General features: G+C 40.2%; 3 protein-coding genes across 4 annotated transcripts; 2 read left to right on the top strand and 1 right to left on the bottom strand.

Moving 5' to 3' along the window:
- The first annotated feature begins 455 nt into the window (after window positions 1-455).
- Window positions 456-1,384, top strand: LOC141008941 (dual specificity phosphatase 29). Its single transcript, XM_073481308.1, has 3 exons — window positions 456-634; window positions 711-934; window positions 1,161-1,384. Exons 1-3 carry the CDS (start codon window positions 456-458, stop codon window positions 1,382-1,384), a joined length of 627 nt encoding a protein of 208 aa, XP_073337409.1.
- Window positions 1,385-2,073: 689 nt separating this feature from the next.
- On the bottom strand, window positions 2,074-10,927 carry adka (adenosine kinase a). 2 transcript variants are annotated; one of them, XM_073481305.1, is made up of 11 exons: window positions 10,729-10,927; window positions 8,351-8,425; window positions 7,074-7,127; window positions 5,142-5,220; window positions 4,857-5,029; window positions 4,659-4,767; window positions 4,268-4,438; window positions 4,140-4,175; window positions 3,927-4,041; window positions 3,722-3,808; window positions 2,074-3,619 (listed from the first exon to the last, which is right to left on the bottom strand). In XM_073481305.1, exons 1-11 carry the CDS (start codon window positions 10,818-10,820, stop codon window positions 3,495-3,497), a joined length of 1,116 nt encoding a protein of 371 aa, XP_073337406.1. In that variant the 5' UTR covers window positions 10,821-10,927; the 3' UTR covers window positions 2,074-3,494. The 2 variants fall into 2 exon arrangements, with proteins under 2 accessions (XP_073337406.1, XP_073337408.1); XM_073481307.1 differs by lacking the exon at window positions 10,729-10,927 and adding an exon at window positions 9,738-9,880.
- Window positions 10,928-12,579: 1,652 nt separating this feature from the next.
- ap3m1 (adaptor related protein complex 3 subunit mu 1) lies at window positions 12,580-18,083 on the top strand. Its single transcript, XM_073481832.1, has 9 exons — window positions 12,580-12,668; window positions 13,065-13,342; window positions 14,555-14,726; window positions 14,860-14,997; window positions 15,116-15,201; window positions 15,293-15,426; window positions 15,766-15,973; window positions 16,659-16,803; window positions 17,019-18,083. Exons 2-9 carry the CDS (start codon window positions 13,070-13,072, stop codon window positions 17,117-17,119), a joined length of 1,257 nt encoding a protein of 418 aa, XP_073337933.1. The 5' UTR covers window positions 12,580-12,668; window positions 13,065-13,069; the 3' UTR covers window positions 17,120-18,083.
- The last annotated feature ends 246 nt before the right edge of the window (window positions 18,084-18,329 follow it).

Genomic DNA, 18,329 nt, shown 5'->3' with positions numbered 1-18,329 from the left:
AATTTCTGAATGTTATTATTTTTCAAATCATTATGTAAATTAAATGCATTAAATCCATTTGCTCCCTGCATCCTCCATATCTCTGTCATCTTGGGTGGCATATTGTATTGTATTTTTACAAATATTTTTATAATTGACTAATCTGCTGTTTCTTTTCTTGATTAATTAATTGATTGCTTGATGTATAAAATGTCAGAAAATAGTCAGAAAGGCCCTTTGTTATTCCTTAAAGCTCATGTTGATTTAAAGTGTCAACCGGTGTTCACATTAGCATTTTTGTTTAAGAACGCCTCAAACAATTATAGAAAAAGTCTAATCTATTAATTTACTTATCTTTGCCACTCTAGGACTGTATATCAATTAACTCTGGTGTTGATATTACATCTGCAGACATTTTCTTTAGTTTGTGATGAAGTTCAGGGCTGTGTGTGTTTTCTGTGCAGCAGAGTAGAGCCATGTCCTCCTGTGTGGTGAAGTCCAGAAGCAGGAACCCGTACACAGCGGTACAGGTGGACCCAGACAGTGATTACATCACTCCGGGAACGTTAGACCTGGAGCAGCTGTTCTGGACTGGCACAGGGGCTCAGTTCGCACACGTCAACCAGGTCTGGCCCAGTCTCTACATCGGGGATGAGTGAGTAAAATGCACACCGAGAGTACAAGTGTCAAAACCCATGATGGCAGCTTCATGTTGAGTCTGTGTGTTGCAGGAAAACAGCTCTGGAGTGTCCTGGCCTGAGGGATCTGGGTATTACACACGTCCTTAATGCGGCAGAGGGAAAGTTTAATAATGTGCTGACTGGTGCTGATTACTACTGTGACATGGACATCCAGTACTTTGGTGTAGAGGCCGATGACAAACCCACCTTCAACATCTCCCAGTACTTCTGCCCGGCAACACAGTTCATTCACGACGCCCTCAGTCACCCACAGAGTAAGTTAAAAGTGGTTGGCAAAAAGCTCAAATGCCAAATCTCAAAAATGTTTGGTCCCCAAGTAAATCTATTCCCTTTTACATTAAGACATGTAAAGCTACATTGTTGGTTATGTTTCAGCTAAATACACAGTATTCTGCTGTAAAATAGTATAGTACATTAACTTGCTGTTCTATGCTTCCCTGTTTCTAATGAATCCATCTCTTTCACTTCATTGTGTCCTAGACAAGGTGCTGGTGCACTGTGTGATGGGTCGGAGCAGGTCTGCGACTCTGGTCTTGGCATATCTGATGATGAAACACAGCTTATCTGTGGTGGACGCTATTGAGCATGTGAAACAGCGCCGCTGCATCCTGCCCAATCATGGATTCCTGAAACAGCTCAGAGCTCTGGACATCACATTACAGGAGGAGAGGCTGAGGCAAAAAAGAGAGATCCAAGACCAATAGTACAAAATGAAAGACAATATGCCTGTTTACTACTTCAGTTTTTCTTCTGCATTTATCTGAGGTAAACAAAAATGTTCTGTATGTTCCTCTAACTAGTGTATATTTAAAATGTGTTTTTCACAAATGTGTCAGTCTAATAAAGTTAAAATGTTAAACTGAAGAAAGGGGCATCCTAAGAGCTTAATATTTGTGTTAAATCATGTAGGACAATGGAGGAACTGATCAGCGGTGGTAGAGGAAATATTCAGATCATTTACTAAAGGAAAAGTACTATTACCACTCTGTAAAATACTAATTCTAATACAAATGCTGTCACAAAAAAGTCCTGCATCCTGCAGTTACCAAAGTAAAAGTATGTAAGTATAATCAGGGAAATGCATTATCGCAACAGTACTCAATGCCAAAAAATTACCAATGTGACTTTTGTTTTACATTTTTGAGGTGGAGCTCATTTTGAAAAATGCACGCTCTACCAACTGAGCTACTGTGGCGCCCCTGCTGTTTATTTCTTTATGCACTGATCAGTTGATTCATTTTTTAAAAATTCTGTAAGAAAATCCGCCACAACTTTTTATGAAATGCCAATATCAATGTGTCTCAACACAGTGCAGTCATATAATTTAGTTTACAACTCAGTAAACACGTTTTAATTGCTGTAGTGCCTTAAATATTAAGCAAGAGAACCAAAGTTAGAAGTTTTTATATTATAATTTTATTGTCAGTCTTGCACAGAGGTGGGCAAATGAGTGTGATTGAGACCCAATTAAGATGTAACCTAAGGCTTTTTGGTGTATCTGCACAAATATATTTATTTAACAGATGGACAATATGCATCATTTAAAGTCTTCATTCACATACTTATTGTCTGTTATGAAGTTTTTTAGAGCACATCTATGTTCAGCATAACTGTATTCAAGTATTAAGTGTTGCCAAGAACACAATATAACACAAACTCAGGTTAATACATATGGTTTGAAATGTTTTGCCCTCACATGTGGATGAATTTAGCTCATGTTCTTGAGGTTAAAATTTATGATTAAGCAAAGCGGATGGTTATGAAGTTGGGTTACATATTCTATGGTATTGCAAGAGATCAACATACACCCAGAAAGAACATGGACACCAATTCAGGTAGATAAATTAATGATGGAGAGAAGAAGACCAGATTAAATGCTCCTGTATTTGTTAGACAGATAACACTCAAAAATAATGATACCTTTCCAACAACATCAGCTACCTTACATACATCTGAAAGATGTAGTGTGTCCATTTTCATCCCCGACCTCACTGGTCTAGCTTGCAAGTTTCTCTGCACATATGAATGCAGGTTTGCAACAATTACAGAAAAGGAAAGAAAAAAGGCACTGGTTATAAGAAGAACCTGCCTCCAAAAATGGGAGTCCAACGCAAACTTCCACAATAGTGATGTTGCAGGTAACTTCTACTCTGTTTCTAGAGTTAACATTTAACATTTAAAACAGGACTCAGTGCGCAGTGACTTTGACACATTTAAAAACTGTGCGCTTAAAAGAAAAACATTTGGTTTTTCATAACTGGCCTGTTAAATTACAACTAAAACACATCAAAATCAGGAAAGGAATAATTCATCTTTAAAAAACAAAACAAATTGCTGCTGCACATTTCAATGCAGTATCCAAAGCTTCCCTTGACAGTGATATTTTATTGAGTCCTGTTTGTGTATATTGTGTCTTCCATTGTGGAATAAATCTCTTGTGCTTTATTCTGTCTCCAAAAAGAAGAAACTCGTGAGATGTCGACACGAGCGCTCACAGAAACCGTTATTTAGAAAGATTCCCATGAAAACAAGATTTTCCATTTAGATCCTTTAGTTAACGCAAAATGATGACATCCCACGGTGTTATCATGATTCCTTCTTGGACATTTATGTAGAAGCAAATCTTCCCATGGCTCTGCACGGTCCTCTAGTGGCCCCAAGTGGAGAGCATGGGGCAGGCACACATCAACTAAATACTGGTTAGAAAGTGATTGAAATGGACGGATGGTTGATTGAAAAATAAATGAAAATTGGACTATTTGTAGAAAATCGTGTATGAGGTTTCAGGCTGAAGGAAAAGCTGTCCGGGAATCCTCACTTGAAGTCAGGTTTTTCCGGGAAGGTGCAACCTGCTCGTCTGATGATGACGTTGGCGGCGTAGTGGGCTGCCTTTACGCACTGATTCAGTGGTTTCTCCTGGACCAGCCCAGACAGGAAACCTGAAGCACAGAGGAAGAACTTGAACAGGAATGCACAGAAAACAAAGGAAAGACAACAAACAACTTGGAAATGTATCAAATGAAAAAACTGGAAAATCTTACCTCCTACAAAGGCGTCACCTGCACCGTTTGTGTCAACAATGTCCTTGGGGTCGATCTTCAGTACAGGGAATGTCTCAACCTTGTCATCTGTACAGACATAGTAAGAAAAAATGACATCTACAGTACACCTCTAATATGGGACAAGAGACTCAGAGACATAAAAGTAACATAAGGAAGACAAAGAGAAAATAATAGAAACTCTTACGCAGGGCCATAGTAGTTTCATCTTTCCCCTGGGTCAGCACTACAATCCTCGGTCTCTTTGTGTTGACTTTGGGCAACGCCTGGGCTTTCTTGGCAATTTCCTTAATGTCTGTGGTCTATAGACAAAATACATTATTATGTATGTATGTATTATTATCAATACAATCTTTGATTATGCACAAAACAAAAACAACAAGACTGTCAGTCCACTCACATCAAAGTCCTGCTCTTTAGCAAATGCAGCAGCCTCCTGAGGAACAAAAAAAGAGAGATTGTTGGTGGACACAGCACTGCATACACACATGTATTATCTAAAGAACGCAGTGTGAATGTCTGACTTACTGTCTCATTGCCGAACAGTATGTCGACGTAGGGCATAACCTGCATGAGGTTATCCTTGAAGAACTGGCAGATGAAGGGTGCAGAGAGGTTCAGGCAAAACAGCTTGTTATTTTCAGATGCATGCTTCGCCACTTTCAGGATGGACTCCAAGGAGACAGTCAGGAAGAAACCCTGGAAGCAAGCGGTGACATTGGGTCACGACAGATCTGCTTTTTATATCTTGATGGGCTCTAATTAAATCACAGGATGAAAGGTCTTGGACAGAGTCTGCACTAGTATGTCCGGAAATCCTCCTGTGGGTCATCTGGTGGTTTCCAGCAGGTACAAAGGTGGAGTGAAGGTACATGTGTTGACCTGAATATTGGAAGTAAATGGCACAACTACTACTCACAGCAATGTAGTAGACTTTAGCTTTTTCCACCAGTTTCCAGTTTTCTTCCAGGTCTAGATGCTTATCCTTCTTATAACAGTTAGCAGCAGCTAGGTTAGCAACCAGAGACCTGGGAAGAGGAAGCAAAAAAGAGATGAAAGGTAAAAGACAGATGATATTTTAATGAGTCAACATATGCTTAGTATCATAATTACCCACCTGTTATCTCCGGTGATGCAAGCAGCACATGTGCCTGTGGGCTCTTCATCTTGCTCGTAGTAGTGGGCATCGATGTGGGCCTCCTCAGCCTTCTGCTTCAGGATCTCTCCAAACTTGTCTTTGCCAATGCAGCCGAAGAACGTGCCCACATTGTGGGGTTCTTGGATCATCCACTACAGACAGTGACAGCTGATCAGTCGAGGCCAACATTTGCAGTAAGTTTTCACAGAGCATTGATGCAGTGACAGAGCAGGAAGTCGGTGAGTTTGTGTGAACATGACTGACCTGAGCAAGCTTTATAGAGTTCTGTGTGGCTCCTCCAGCATGGTACTCAACTTTGAACTTCTTCACTATCTCCTCAAATCTACACACGCAGAGACAAACAGTTAATTCACATATTTCATATTTTCAAAAGACTCTATTCATGTCAAGTTTGTCCAACATTGAGACTTAAAATATCTTCCTTAGTTTTCACTGTGTATATACATTGTATATATCGTGCTTTCTATTTATGTTATGTACAGACACACTGCTGCTGTGACAAAATAATTTCCCAGTCTGGGACCAATAAAGTAATTCTATTCTATTCTATTTAGGAGTGCTGGCTAAGTGCTAAACAAAGGCATGGCTTCAAACACAACCACACAGGAAGTGTCAATTATGGCTGGGATTCTTAAAGGAAAAGTTACAATATTTTTCAAATATGCATATTTGTTTTCTTGATGAGAATTAGATGAGAATAAAGTCTGAAGTTACATACAGTAGCTGATTAGCTTAGCTAACAGCGGCAGACAGCTAGTGTTGCTCTGTCCAAATTAAACAAAAGAGATAAAACATGTTAGCTAAGCTATGCGTTTGGTGGCTGTATCTTCATATTTAAATGGACAGATTTGAGATTGGTACCAATCTGAAAGTAAATATGCACATTTCTAAAAATGTTGGACTGAAGTCTTTTTATCTTTACTTTTTCTTAGCTTAGCAGACAGTGACAACTTTTTGGATCATTAATCACATATATACAAAGTCAACATTATAAAGTATTGTATTGGTTGCATGATATTGCACAGTTCAGTTTATTGTGTCCACCCGTGTGGCATGAATGGTGACGGATGTGGCTTCACAGCCAGTAACCTCATCTGATTTTGAACTGTACCCTCTGCAGAAGGCATATTTCTTCCAGGGAGAACATGAAGACATGCATAATCGATCACTGATCATAGTAATCGAACCATCACACCTTTTATGTAACACAATGACAGAAGCAGCGCTTTTATGTTCCACTGAGGGCTATAGCATCTGTGATTTGCTGTTACACAGTCTAAATATAGCAGTGGTATCAACCTACATAGACATGTTTGTGTGGTTTATGTGAGTGTCAGAGACAGAGTGTTCATTGGAAAGCATAGCAGGCCGCCTGCTGTTAAAGGTCCTGAGACGGAGCCAGAGGTTACACAGGGGGAGACATCTGGGAGATGGTTACAGTCTGTTGGGGGAAATCTACAACATATTAGCACTTTACCCCTGAGCACTAAAATAAGAAAGGCCAGAGTGGCTTAAGTACAAGCAGGAACGGATGATTGACAGGTTAAACGTGTGTGTACGTGCTTCCTCATACTTTGCATACCATGTGAAAAACAATAGCTTCACTACTTAACCAGCCACTACTCATTGAGCTCTGCAAAACATTTTCAACTCTAAAGCTGAGAATCGTGGTTAATATGTAATTTGGATTTTTGATTTAATTGAACTGAATTCACTCATCCTAAAAAACAAAATATAGTGCAATATTTTACATTATAACAAGCACTGCTCATGTAAAACAGATATTACTAGGAGGTCCACCGGTCATCATATACATAAGTGAGAGTCCGAATACATCAGTTCAATCCAGTCACACACGACTTTCTTATCTCCTGCTGTTAAATGTTTGCTTTCTGGCTCTTGTCTCAGAGGGACTGGGAGGTGAAATGTCCTGGTTTGCTATTGGCTGAGACTGCCTCTGTGCTGGATTTACTGCTCTGCCATTGGCCGTCTATAAAGGAACGGGGAGGTCAAACGTGGTGATTTCTGGTGTGCTCCTGTTTTGACTGGCCAACTCCAGAACAGAGAGGATCTAAGTTGAGAAATATTTATGTTCTCCATGTACAGACTAGAAATCCTGTTAGCTCTACCACAAGTTAGATTTTACAGAAGTGTTGCAATGTTGGAGATACGTACAGTGCTTTGTGTTTGTCCTCTGCCAGGATCTGGTCATTGGGTTTCAGAGTGTACCTGCAAATAATTAAAGGAGAAAAAAGAAGGATTAGTTTTACAAACTCATTGGAAACATATGCAAACTCCACAAATTTGTGTATGGAATAAACACACAATAAGGATCTGGATTATGTTTTATGGATAAGCATTGCAGACACAGGGATGGAGCTGCCAAATGGGCTGTTCACTCTCATGGAAACTGTGATTAATGAAATCAAAGGCAGAGACTTTGAGAAACTCTGCAAAAGTGCTTTTGTGTGCTGCCTACCACCGACTCTGTCTAAATCAATATGTTGGTCAATAGTGTGAAACAGAGTGTAGTTTCCTCGAAAGGCAAAGGGAGGTTGGGGATTAAGGTGCCATTTGCTTAACTCCATGTGAGACTGAATTAGGACTGCAGTTGGTTGGTTCAGCTTTAATCCTTGAGTTTATGCAAGGGGGTTAGAGAGTGGACTCTGAGCTGGAGCCCTTTGCCCTGGTCAACTCAGTGTGACGGAGTTTGGAAAGACAAGAAAACTGCAACTCTGAATGTGGAGGTTTCTGCTAAAGGCTTAAATTACTTTAAAGAATACCAAGTAAATAAAGAAGAGGTAAATAGGGTAAATAAGGATCTGTGTGTTTGCAGGAGCCCCATGACTTTAACGTCAACCAAAGGGGAATTGTTGAGTCCTAACATTTAAGGCTTTGCCGACGTTATTTACCCACATTGGTAAATGATCACGCCTAATCTGAAAATGATGACAAAGCAGGGAGTGGTACTCACCTTTTGTTTAACTCAGACCAATAAGTATAACCTCACTGTAATGTAATAAAGTAGAACATCTGATAGACATACAGCTCTGCTCTGCTCTGTTGCATCATCATTATCTTGTATATCAATTGATCGAATTACATCACAAAACCTTTTTCTCTTATGGTCAGCCTGTAACTGCGATGACCTCACAGACACCAAATGTATTCATCTCATTCGATATGATTGTGACTGTGCTTTATGGAGATTTAACAGCAGCAAAAAGATGGACACAAAACACTTTCATTCAACAGTTTTCTCTGCCTGTATAATTCTAGATGTGCACTTTATTCTTTTCATGCAGAGTCACTTGTGCAACTACTGTGGGGAGTCATTTACACCCATTTTGAGGTTTTCCAAAAAAATAAAAATAAAAATACAACCACTGATGGCAGCACATTCTTGAGGTGACAAGAATTGTTTTCCACATTGCTTCAGTCCTTTAACTTACTTGTCCAAGATGTCTTTGTCCACTACAGCTGAGATGTCCAGTAGCGGATTTCCCATCCCAAAGAGTGAATTAGGGCTGAAACACAAAGAATGAGAGTAAATATAAAAAAAATACAGCTAAAGGGCTTGGCTTTAACATGACATAACCTTCTCTAACTTTGTGTAAGTCCTGTTTTCCTTTACTATCTGAAACCTGTCTGACTAGTGAAACCAGTCAAAGCTATAAGGCTGGTTACTTGCTTCAATAAAAGTACAGAAAGCCCTCCTTTAAACAATTTCCCCCCGGGGATTAATAAAGTATTCTGATTCTGATTCTTTCAGCACAGCATCTAACAGCTTATTTCAAGGGCTTTAAGAAAATTATATTTGCTCACTGGCTTTCTTTCCCAGCTGTTAACAATTATTTTGCAAAACCCACACTTTTGTTTTCATGTGACTTTAATCACATGACATAAAAGCTCCAATTGACACAGAAAAAAAAGCAGAAATAGCCCATGTCTGTACTTCGGGAACAAACATGCATGACTCGTCAACAAACATTACAAATTTATATGAATATGGTCAGCAGTGAAGACCCAGTCATTCATGCATGTAACCGTGTTATGACACTCACAACAAGACAACATCAGGACAGCAGTAGGCTGTGTGTCTTTGTGCTTGTGCAGTCTGTTTTTCCTGAGGCAAACAACTGAGCACAAGGCTCAAATATCATTGCAAAACATAGTCTTGTGATGCCAAAAAACATGATTTAAGACAGCACAGCAACAGAAAAATTAGACAGCGACTTAAAGGCACCTCTGTGCTTTGTGTCGACGCATAACAATCCCACTGGAACCTGTCTTACACGTCAGTAACCAAGTACAGACTGTGGGTTAGTCTGTGACTTTTGCTTTTCTCTAAGCAAATACTGCAAGAGACTGTGACAGCAGGTAAATAACACGTGTATCGTCCTGTATCGTCTTGCATGCTAGTCCTTGATTTCACCACAATCTTGTCAGTGTGACTGGGAAAACCCCAGATGGAGCCAGTCTCTGAACACAGCCCCAGACAGATGCCACCTCCACATGAACATGTGCTCGCACATTTTTTCCCATCAAGCCTTTCTTTCTGTGCTTGCCTGAGGACAAGATTTAATAAAGCAAGATGAAGCAACATGGAAGAGTGGCTTTTTAAAAAGCGAAGACCAGGGAGACCTCGTTACCCTGCAGAGATGGGCTGCTGTAGCCTCAAAAACCAAACAGATGCCACTCCCTTACTATCATTTCCTACAGCACAAACATCTGCCAATATGCAGTCAGATGATTACTGGGCTTGGTGCCTCCAATTACATTAAACCTGAACCTATGCCTGCCTTTAGATTTATTCTCTATAAGTCAACGTGGTCTTACCTTGCAGAAGACATGGTGTCCCTCTCTCTGTGTGCCAGATACTGACAGACCTGTTGAGCAACCTCAAAACCGGCTCAGAAAGAGCTAAGCATTCAAAAACTTCCCAATTTCAGCCCAGTATGCGGGCAGATCGATTTTCCCCTGCAACCAGGCTCCTCCCACTCGGGGCTGACTGATTGGAGGCATGTGGAGGAGGAAGGGCCAGGACACTGTCTCTGTCTGCTGATTGGCTCGTCTAGCCTCAATCCACTCACTCTTCTGAAGCTCAATTACAGCGTGAGTAGCATGCTGATGAAACAGGCAATTGACACACCGTGATATGACAACAACTGGGTTCAGATGAGAAGTCGCGGAGGGATGCATGAAATGCATATTCATGAGAATAAAAAGCATCAAAACACAACATATTCACGACCACGTGAATGCATCGCAGTTCGCCGCTTTGAGAGCTGGTACAGGACGTCTCAAGCTCTCTCTGTGCAGCGGAGCGATCCTCAGCACTGAATGAACCTTGCACAAATCTGTCCCGAGCATTTATTTCTGCAGCTTTTAAACATGCAGGGGCAGGTGGTGGTCACGCTGGATTTAAGATTAGATACTGGCACACCAACTGAGAAGAAAGCATTCCAGCCTGCATTCATTTGTTATTCGGCAGCGTCTCATCGCTCCTAACCAGCTTAACTAACATTACGGTGTGTTAGCTAACCGTTAGCTAACGCGTTGAACGATAACCACATCAAAGGACTTTACACCGGTCGTAAATAACAGCGACCTCTTCTCCCCCACCGTGTTGGCACATACACACATCAAATGGTATCAACAAACACATTTTAAAACTCACATTTTCGTGCACACATTCATATGGTATTCAGGTTTAAACTGTAAACACGACTTGCGCACATTATAGCATTCAAACAACTCAGAGGAGGGTCGCGCCTCCTCGCTGCGCTGAGAAGTATTCAGTTAGCTTTGTTTATTAGCTTTCGGTCACCTTAGTTTGGCAGGAGTCTTTTTGGTCGGAGACTCTGGCTTCTCCTCCTCTGAAAGTTTTTGTTTCTTTGCTTTTGGTTCTTCAGAAGCCATGGCTGAGTAGGCACGTTGTAGCAATCACCTTAACCGGTGGGAAAACGCGGTCGCGCTGCTAAGGGTAAAACAGGAGGTTTGCTCCCCTGACGAGTGTCTCGCAGGCAGACGTTGCCGCCCACAGGCAGAGTGACGTCCTCAGAGATCTCCACCAATCCAAAGCCTTACATTTGGGTCCTACTGGGAACGTGGCCACCCACTTAACAAGCCAACTCATGAAGAGTTAAAGCTGCACTGATCAATATATTTACTTTAAAACAGGGTCACATTACTGTTAACTACAAACGCTTATACAGGCAGAGATCTACTATTATTACGATACAGGTTGGACCATGATTGCCCAGAATACAGATAAAATTGAATTAATAACTTAAATAGGAAGTAAATAATAATTATGAATAATATTATTTAAATAAAAAATTAACCAACATAATATAAAGCCTACTGTTCAAGAGTGAGGGATTACATAAAATACAATTCAATGTGTTTATGTGTGATAATGAATATCTACATTTGCATTGTGCACATAATTTTTGTAGTAAAACCAGTGAACAAATAGTGAATAGTAAAAACAGTAACAAATAGTATTCACGTATCTGATGAGAAATGTAATTAAGTACCAAAAGTAATTTTCTGGTAATAAATGTACTTAAATATAAAAATGTACAATTAAAAGTAAATTACTTACATGTATGTATTTGCTTTATACTATGGGCCAACCATTATCGCCCTGGCTGATTATCTTTGGCTCTGATGGATGCAATCTCCAAAGTAACTAGTAACTAAAGTAATCAAGTAAATGTAGTGGAGTATAAAGCACTTCCCCTCAAAAATGCCCACTGTACACAAGTACCATACAGCAGCGAGACAAAGTTAGTAACCGACCAGTGGACATAATGGCAGTTTGGGAGTCAAATATTTTTGATATTCAAGCCAGAGCTAAATATACACATATTGGTTGTCTGACAGAGACATGCTGTACATACTGTCTTTGCTCTGCTTATATGAGCCCATGGTTATAATTTTATTTGCGAGATCTCAGTTTAAGATGTTCAGTACAGTACTTTAACAAACATTAGAAAATATCTATTATGTATTATAAAAAAAATATTCTGTTCTAAGAAGTGTGCTACTTTTTCCAAATAAGGTTGAAATATACCACTTGCTCACCTCTAGTCTAGAATATGGTTAGTGTGGCTGATCATAAAAGTATGACACCTTTTTGCATGTTTACACCTGACACCTGATTTGAGGGTAAACATTTAGCGTGTGGTGTCTGCTACAGCTCTGCCAAAGAAAGTGAAACGTGTGCTACTGTGCCCACTAAAGGTTGGAAAATAGTTTTTATTATGAGCATCTATATTTTATGTGGAAAATACTACACTACGCAAATTCTACTTTACTACACTACTTGTATTATAGTTTTTGTTGAAGAGCATGACTTGCGCAAGATACAGTACCATGAAATAAAAAAGGTGCCCATCATGGACGTATATGTGCCTACTGCACTAGCTCCTGAAAGGCTACACTCAGGGCAACCCTATCCCACAGAGTCACATACAACGCCGGGGATTAGGTGCCTGTAAATGTTGCCTGATTAAAAAGTCCGAAACTTTTCTCTCAAAGTATCAGCCAGGTTGACAGTAGAGTTACTTGACATTTAAACCGTCTACAACATATTTAAGTACTTAACTAGAAGTATTTAGGCCTTATTCTTTTAGTTTGTCGGTACTTATTCGTGACTTGTTGTGTTTACGTGTGCATAGATCTGCAGGCGTCTATTCAGCAGACAATTCTGCCATATTGGCACCAAATAATATTCTTGGCACAATCAACTGGAGTAAGCAGGTAAAACTTTGAACAATCTGTGAAACTTTTCACTTTATCTTCTGTTTAAAGCTTTTATGTCGCTGTCACGCTTCCATCTTCTTTAAGTATATTTGATTTTTAGCATTAACAATGTAGATGGTAGAAAAGATGTCCGAAGTTGCCATTCACAGATTGTTAGCCAGCTGGTTGAGTTACCTGTGATTGGAGTTAGTTTGACAGATTGACAGCAGGCAGATGTTGATGACAACAAGTGACTCTGCTTTACATTTGCATTACTTGTTTTAATTTGGGCACAATCAGATAATTGATAAGGAGTTAAGTTTCGGTTGTAAATTCTGCTGACTTCACCTCGTCATCTATCTCGTATTCAGTAACAGAGCATTACTAACAACAACAACCACTTCATTGTTGCAGCTGAGATGATCCACAGTCTGTTCCTGATTAATCACACGGGAGACATCTTCCTGGAGAAACACTGGAAGAGTGTCATCAGCAGAAGTGTGTGTGATTACTTTTTCGAGGCGAGGGAGAAGTCAGTGGAGCCGGAGAATGTGCCTCCAGTCCTGCAGACCCCACACCACTATCTCATCTCCATATACAGGGGCAAGCTCTTCTTCCTGTCTGTCATCCAGACTGAAGTCCCTCCACTGTTTGTCATTGAGTTTCTGCACAGAGTGGCAGACACCATTCAGGTGGGATTACACTGCATTCAAAGAGAGATGTCAGAATATATGAGTCACGCATCTTTGGTTCTGTTCAGTGTCCTGCATAAGCAGGTGGGTCTAGATTGCAGTTCACGTCTGACATCAAAATGCATCTCAAGTTATCAGATTTTAGAGTAAATTGTAGTTGTTACTCAGAAAGACAAGGCTGGGCTGTCCCCGTCTGTCCTCAGTATATCTTGATCTGAGTAGAACTGAGTAGCTGAAGGCTGTCTACCATGTTTTAATGGTGCTGTGTACTTCCTCATCGCCCAAGATGCATTTGTGTGTCAAGTGTGAACAGAAACTGTGAACGTGATTATATTTCTCTGCAGGTTTTGAGTGTGTAGTGTGTTCACGCTGGAAAAGAGGCAAAATTAACTACCCTGAAAAAGTGGGAAAGTAAATATATGTACCGAAAAATGCTTGAATATTGAGCTCTTGTGATTGTACATTATGTCGTTATACTGTAGGGCCATGTGCAGAGGAAATGGAGGTGCTACTCGCAACCACAGCATGTTAGAAAGAAACTGCAGATAGTTTGATTGACATCTACTGGTGCAAGTATTGCATAATTTCCTTTTGGTAGGCCTGTCATGATCACTGAATTTGTTGGACAATATACTGTCCAAGAAATAATTGCGGTGAACCATATTGTTGTTGTTTTTTAGACCCTTTTGCGCTACTGATATAATGATAATATAATAGCATGATAATGCAAGTACACCCTTTCAAAGAGCAGTGAACGTTTCATTCAGACATATTCAGACATTGGAATTGGAATGTGAAACAGTACTGAAATATCCTAAATAAATAAATCAAAGATAAAATAAAACCACACAACCAAAAGAGTAAATATAATGTGCTCTTTACTTGTATAAGTATTAAGCATTTGGCAGAGGGGTATAGTCACTCAGTCTTTAACAGACAATCCAGTTTTTCCCATTGTTTGTTGGGTCATGTCCCATATATCAATAAGGTGATAAGATATATACGATACGTCAATAATGTAATTATCGTGGCAGACATACCTGTTAGTACAACAACAATTCTTGTATACTCACAGCAGAAACAATGTACCATCATGTTTAGTATATCTGGGGTCTCAGTGGAACAAACTGAGGGTTTAATGCAACAAGCTTTTTTTTCTTGCATACGTCTTTTCTCTTTTTGCTTTAGCGTAATTTTTTTTTTGATCGACAGGACTACTTTGGAGAGTGCTCAGAAGGTATAATCAAGGACAATGTGGTGACCGTGTACGAGCTGCTGGAGGAGATGCTGGACAACGGCTTTCCACTCGCAACAGAGTCCAACGTCCTCAAAGAGATGATCAGGCCTCCCACCATCCTGCGATCGGTTGTCAATACGCTCACAGGTAAAACGGAGGTCATACTGACTCTGGTGTTAAAGGTTACTCTGAACAGTACCACCTTATTGCTGAAGCAAATAAAGTCTGTAGTGTTTATGTGTACATTGATGTTTTTGTCTTTGTTTTGTGTGTTTTCCAGGAGCTAGTAATGTTGGAGACACATTGCCAACAGGTCAATTGTCCAACGTGCCGTGGAGGCGGGCTGGTGTTAAATACACCAACAATGAGGCGTATTTTGATGTGATCGAGGAAATAGACGCCATTCTGGACAAATCAGGTACAATCAACCACTAGTTTCATAGATAAGTATAACTGAATTATATAAATTGATCTGGAGACTCTTTAAACATCTGCTTCACATCTGTGTCACATCTGCATCAACCTTTCTTCTTCAGGTACGACAGTATTTGCAGAGATCCAGGGTGTAATTGAAGCCTGTGTGAGGCTCACTGGGATGCCTGACCTGACTCTGTCCTTTATGGTGGGTTCATTTCCTCTTAACGCCATGTTTTATTTCTGCTTGCGTGTCTTTTTTAAAATTCACTCGCCATCCTTGTTGTTTTTGACGACAGAATCCTCGTCTTCTCGATGACGTGAGTTTCCACCCGTGTGTGCGGTTCAAGCGCTGGGAGTCGGAGCGTGTCCTCTCTTTCATCCCGCCTGACGGAAACTTCACACTCATGAACTATCATGTCAGCTCTCAAAAGTAAGCATAGACGCAGCTGTATGTCTTATTTGTGATAAATACAACCACATAGTCTTCACACCAACATTTTTACCTAAATCTGTCAGTTTGTATTTGAATAATCAGCTGATGTGACTGCTGGATGAAATTGCTGACATCCTAAAGCAACAATAAAGTCTTTGTCCTGTTATTTTCTCATTTCAATGTGGAGCAGTGGTTCGAAATTCTGGTTTAATTTCCACATTAAGGATTCACAATCCACACTTGTTACCCTATCAACTTGTAAACACAAGCTGCCTGCTGTCTTCCAGCTAATTATTTATTGTCATCGTGGTCAATCCTGCCTGTTTCCCTCCTCAGTCTCGTGGCCATCCCGGTGTACGTGAAGCAGAGCATCAGTTTCTTTGAGTCAGGACCATGCGGTCGCCTGGACATCACGATCGGACCCAAGCAAAACATGGGGAAGACAGTGGAGGGCTTGATGGTCACTATCCACATGCCTAAAGCTGTGCTCAGTACCAACCTCACAGCCACACAGGGAACCTACACCTACGACCTCGCTACCAAGGTAACAGCCAACCTGAGCAGTAAAAAACAGGTCTATGTTAATTAAAGTGATCTGTCATCTTGTCATTATCTACTGATCTTCTATTCTATTATCTTCACGCCGATGGAGTGTTTTGTAGTCCACAAAACATTTCTGGAGCCTCACAGGAAAACAGTGCTGCAGCGTTTTTCACCTTAATAACTTAAGTAGATGGAGACTTGTTTTAAAACGTGGAAAAACAGCTGAAAAAATCATAAAATGGCTCCATACAGCTCATCCGGCGTATTCCAAGTCTCCAAAAGCCCAGAGTTCCCAGATTGATTTAAAAGGCGTTATTTACACCTCATCTGAAGTGGGTGCACAACCTTGACTGAGTGTCAAGGGTGTAAATAACGTGTGCTCAAATCAGTTTCAGCTTCTAGAGACGGACGAGCTGTATGGAGCCATTTCCTTTTCTGTTGTTTTCTTCTGTTTTAAAAAACGAGTCCCCATCTACTGAAGTTTTTTAGGAGAATGCTGCAGCTCTGTTTTGCTGTGTACCTCCAGAAATGTTTTGTGGACTACAACTTTCCATCGGCATTGGGGTGAGTAGATAATGACTGAATTTATTTATTTTTGGGTGAATTTATCCTTTTAAATAAGAGGTCAAAAAGCCACTCTTAAATGTTTTTAGTGAATATTATAATATGTCTTTATGTTTTGATAGGTGTTGGTTTGGGACATTGGGAAACTGAACCCTCAGAAGCTTCCTAATTTGAAGGGCAGTCTGAGTACGCAGGCAGGAACCCCCAAACCTGAAGATAACCCCTCACTCAATATTGACTTGAAGATACAGCAGCTGGCCATATCAGGTAACCCTCCCAATATGACCTCTTAATCTTTTAACTGAGCCAAGGTGTAAGTCCAGAAATGTAACTAGCCAGTCTTCTTATCTCTTCTTTCTTTCTTCTTTTGTTTTTGAGGACATTAATGGTTAAGCTAGCGGGGACACAGTGTTTTATTGTGATGGTGTTCAGCTGATGTATTTTTAGTCTCTGATCACTTCGCCTCTCTTCCCTCTCCACAGGTCTGAAGGTGAGTCGTCTCGACATGTACGGAGAGAAGTACAAGCCCTTTAAAGGGGTCAAATATTTAACTAAAGCTGGGAAATTCCAAGTGCGAACCTGAGTGATGACAATCAACAATTCAGTGTGCCAAATACGGGGCAAGGTTACCACCCCGCTGAGTCAGCTCTCCAATAAGTCTTAGATGTCCTCAGTGTATTAATTAATGAATGATTTTGCATTCTAACAGTTATTTATTATGTGTTTGGCATTACATATATACGACTGGATGGTATTTGTGGCCTGCAAAGGGAAGCCTTAATAATCAATGTGACCTTGTTGAAGTGCTGTTAGATTGTGCGCACCATTCCTCTTTCTTTTTGTACTTTTTCTGAAATATTTGAATATGTGTTTGTTTTTATGTCTAACACCTTCTGAGTGTTGCCTAAGGGGAATATTTTGGTTTGAAAAGGGACACTCGCAGCTCACCGCCTCGCTCCTCACTACTTCTGCACACCTATACAATCCTACTTGCATGTTGCCTGAGAACAAGCAGCCATGCCTTTGAAAACCTTTTTACATACTTTAAGGTAGCAACTTTTGTACTTAGATATATATCTATATGTTTATTTTTTGAAAATTCTTATGTCGTATCTACTTTCTGAGTAGCTGCAGTGTGTCTTGAGGCACAGTATTTAGTGCAGGTATCTTTGCACACATTCACTCTATAATGTGGCCTTGCAAAGGTAGGGTAAGGTGCTTTGTATGGCACATTACAGCACAAACTGTGTCTTAAGGAGGCCTGAGGGAAGTAAATTTTAAAAATACATCTAAGGTACATACTTTAACTAAGGGAGGGTGTACGACTCTCTGCGAGGCCGAGATACAAGTGATTCAGTGTTGGGAACAGTTGTGTGAAAAGCACTCAGAAAACTACAAGATCCTCACATAATCTTGAATGCGTCGTCTTTACTCAGCACAAGATTTGCACAATGCACAATCCACGTGGAATACACAACTTAAAGCTCTCGTATGAAGTTGAATCTGCATTTCAGTGTGTAAGATGTCTTATAAAAGCTTTAAAATGATATGTTCATGTGTGCTTTTTTTTTAGCCATGCTCCCACCACTTCGAAACAGTCTGAAATATCATAACAGCAACTGGATTGCCATTAAATCTTGTGCAGAAATCCATGGTGCTCAGAAGATGAATTATTCTGACTATGATTATCCCCTGACTTCAAATGTAGCTCCTCCGTGAGGTGTATTTAAGTGAAAAGCCTTGACAACTATTGGATGGATTACAGACATAAACAGACTGGATTAAGACATTTG

This window comes from Pagrus major, chromosome 15 (assembly GCF_040436345.1).
Source record: "Pagrus major chromosome 15, Pma_NU_1.0".
Lineage (NCBI taxonomy): Eukaryota > Metazoa > Chordata > Actinopteri > Spariformes > Sparidae > Pagrus > Pagrus major.
Note: the sequence above shows the minus strand (reverse complement) of the source record. Positions and strands in the feature narration are given on the sequence as shown.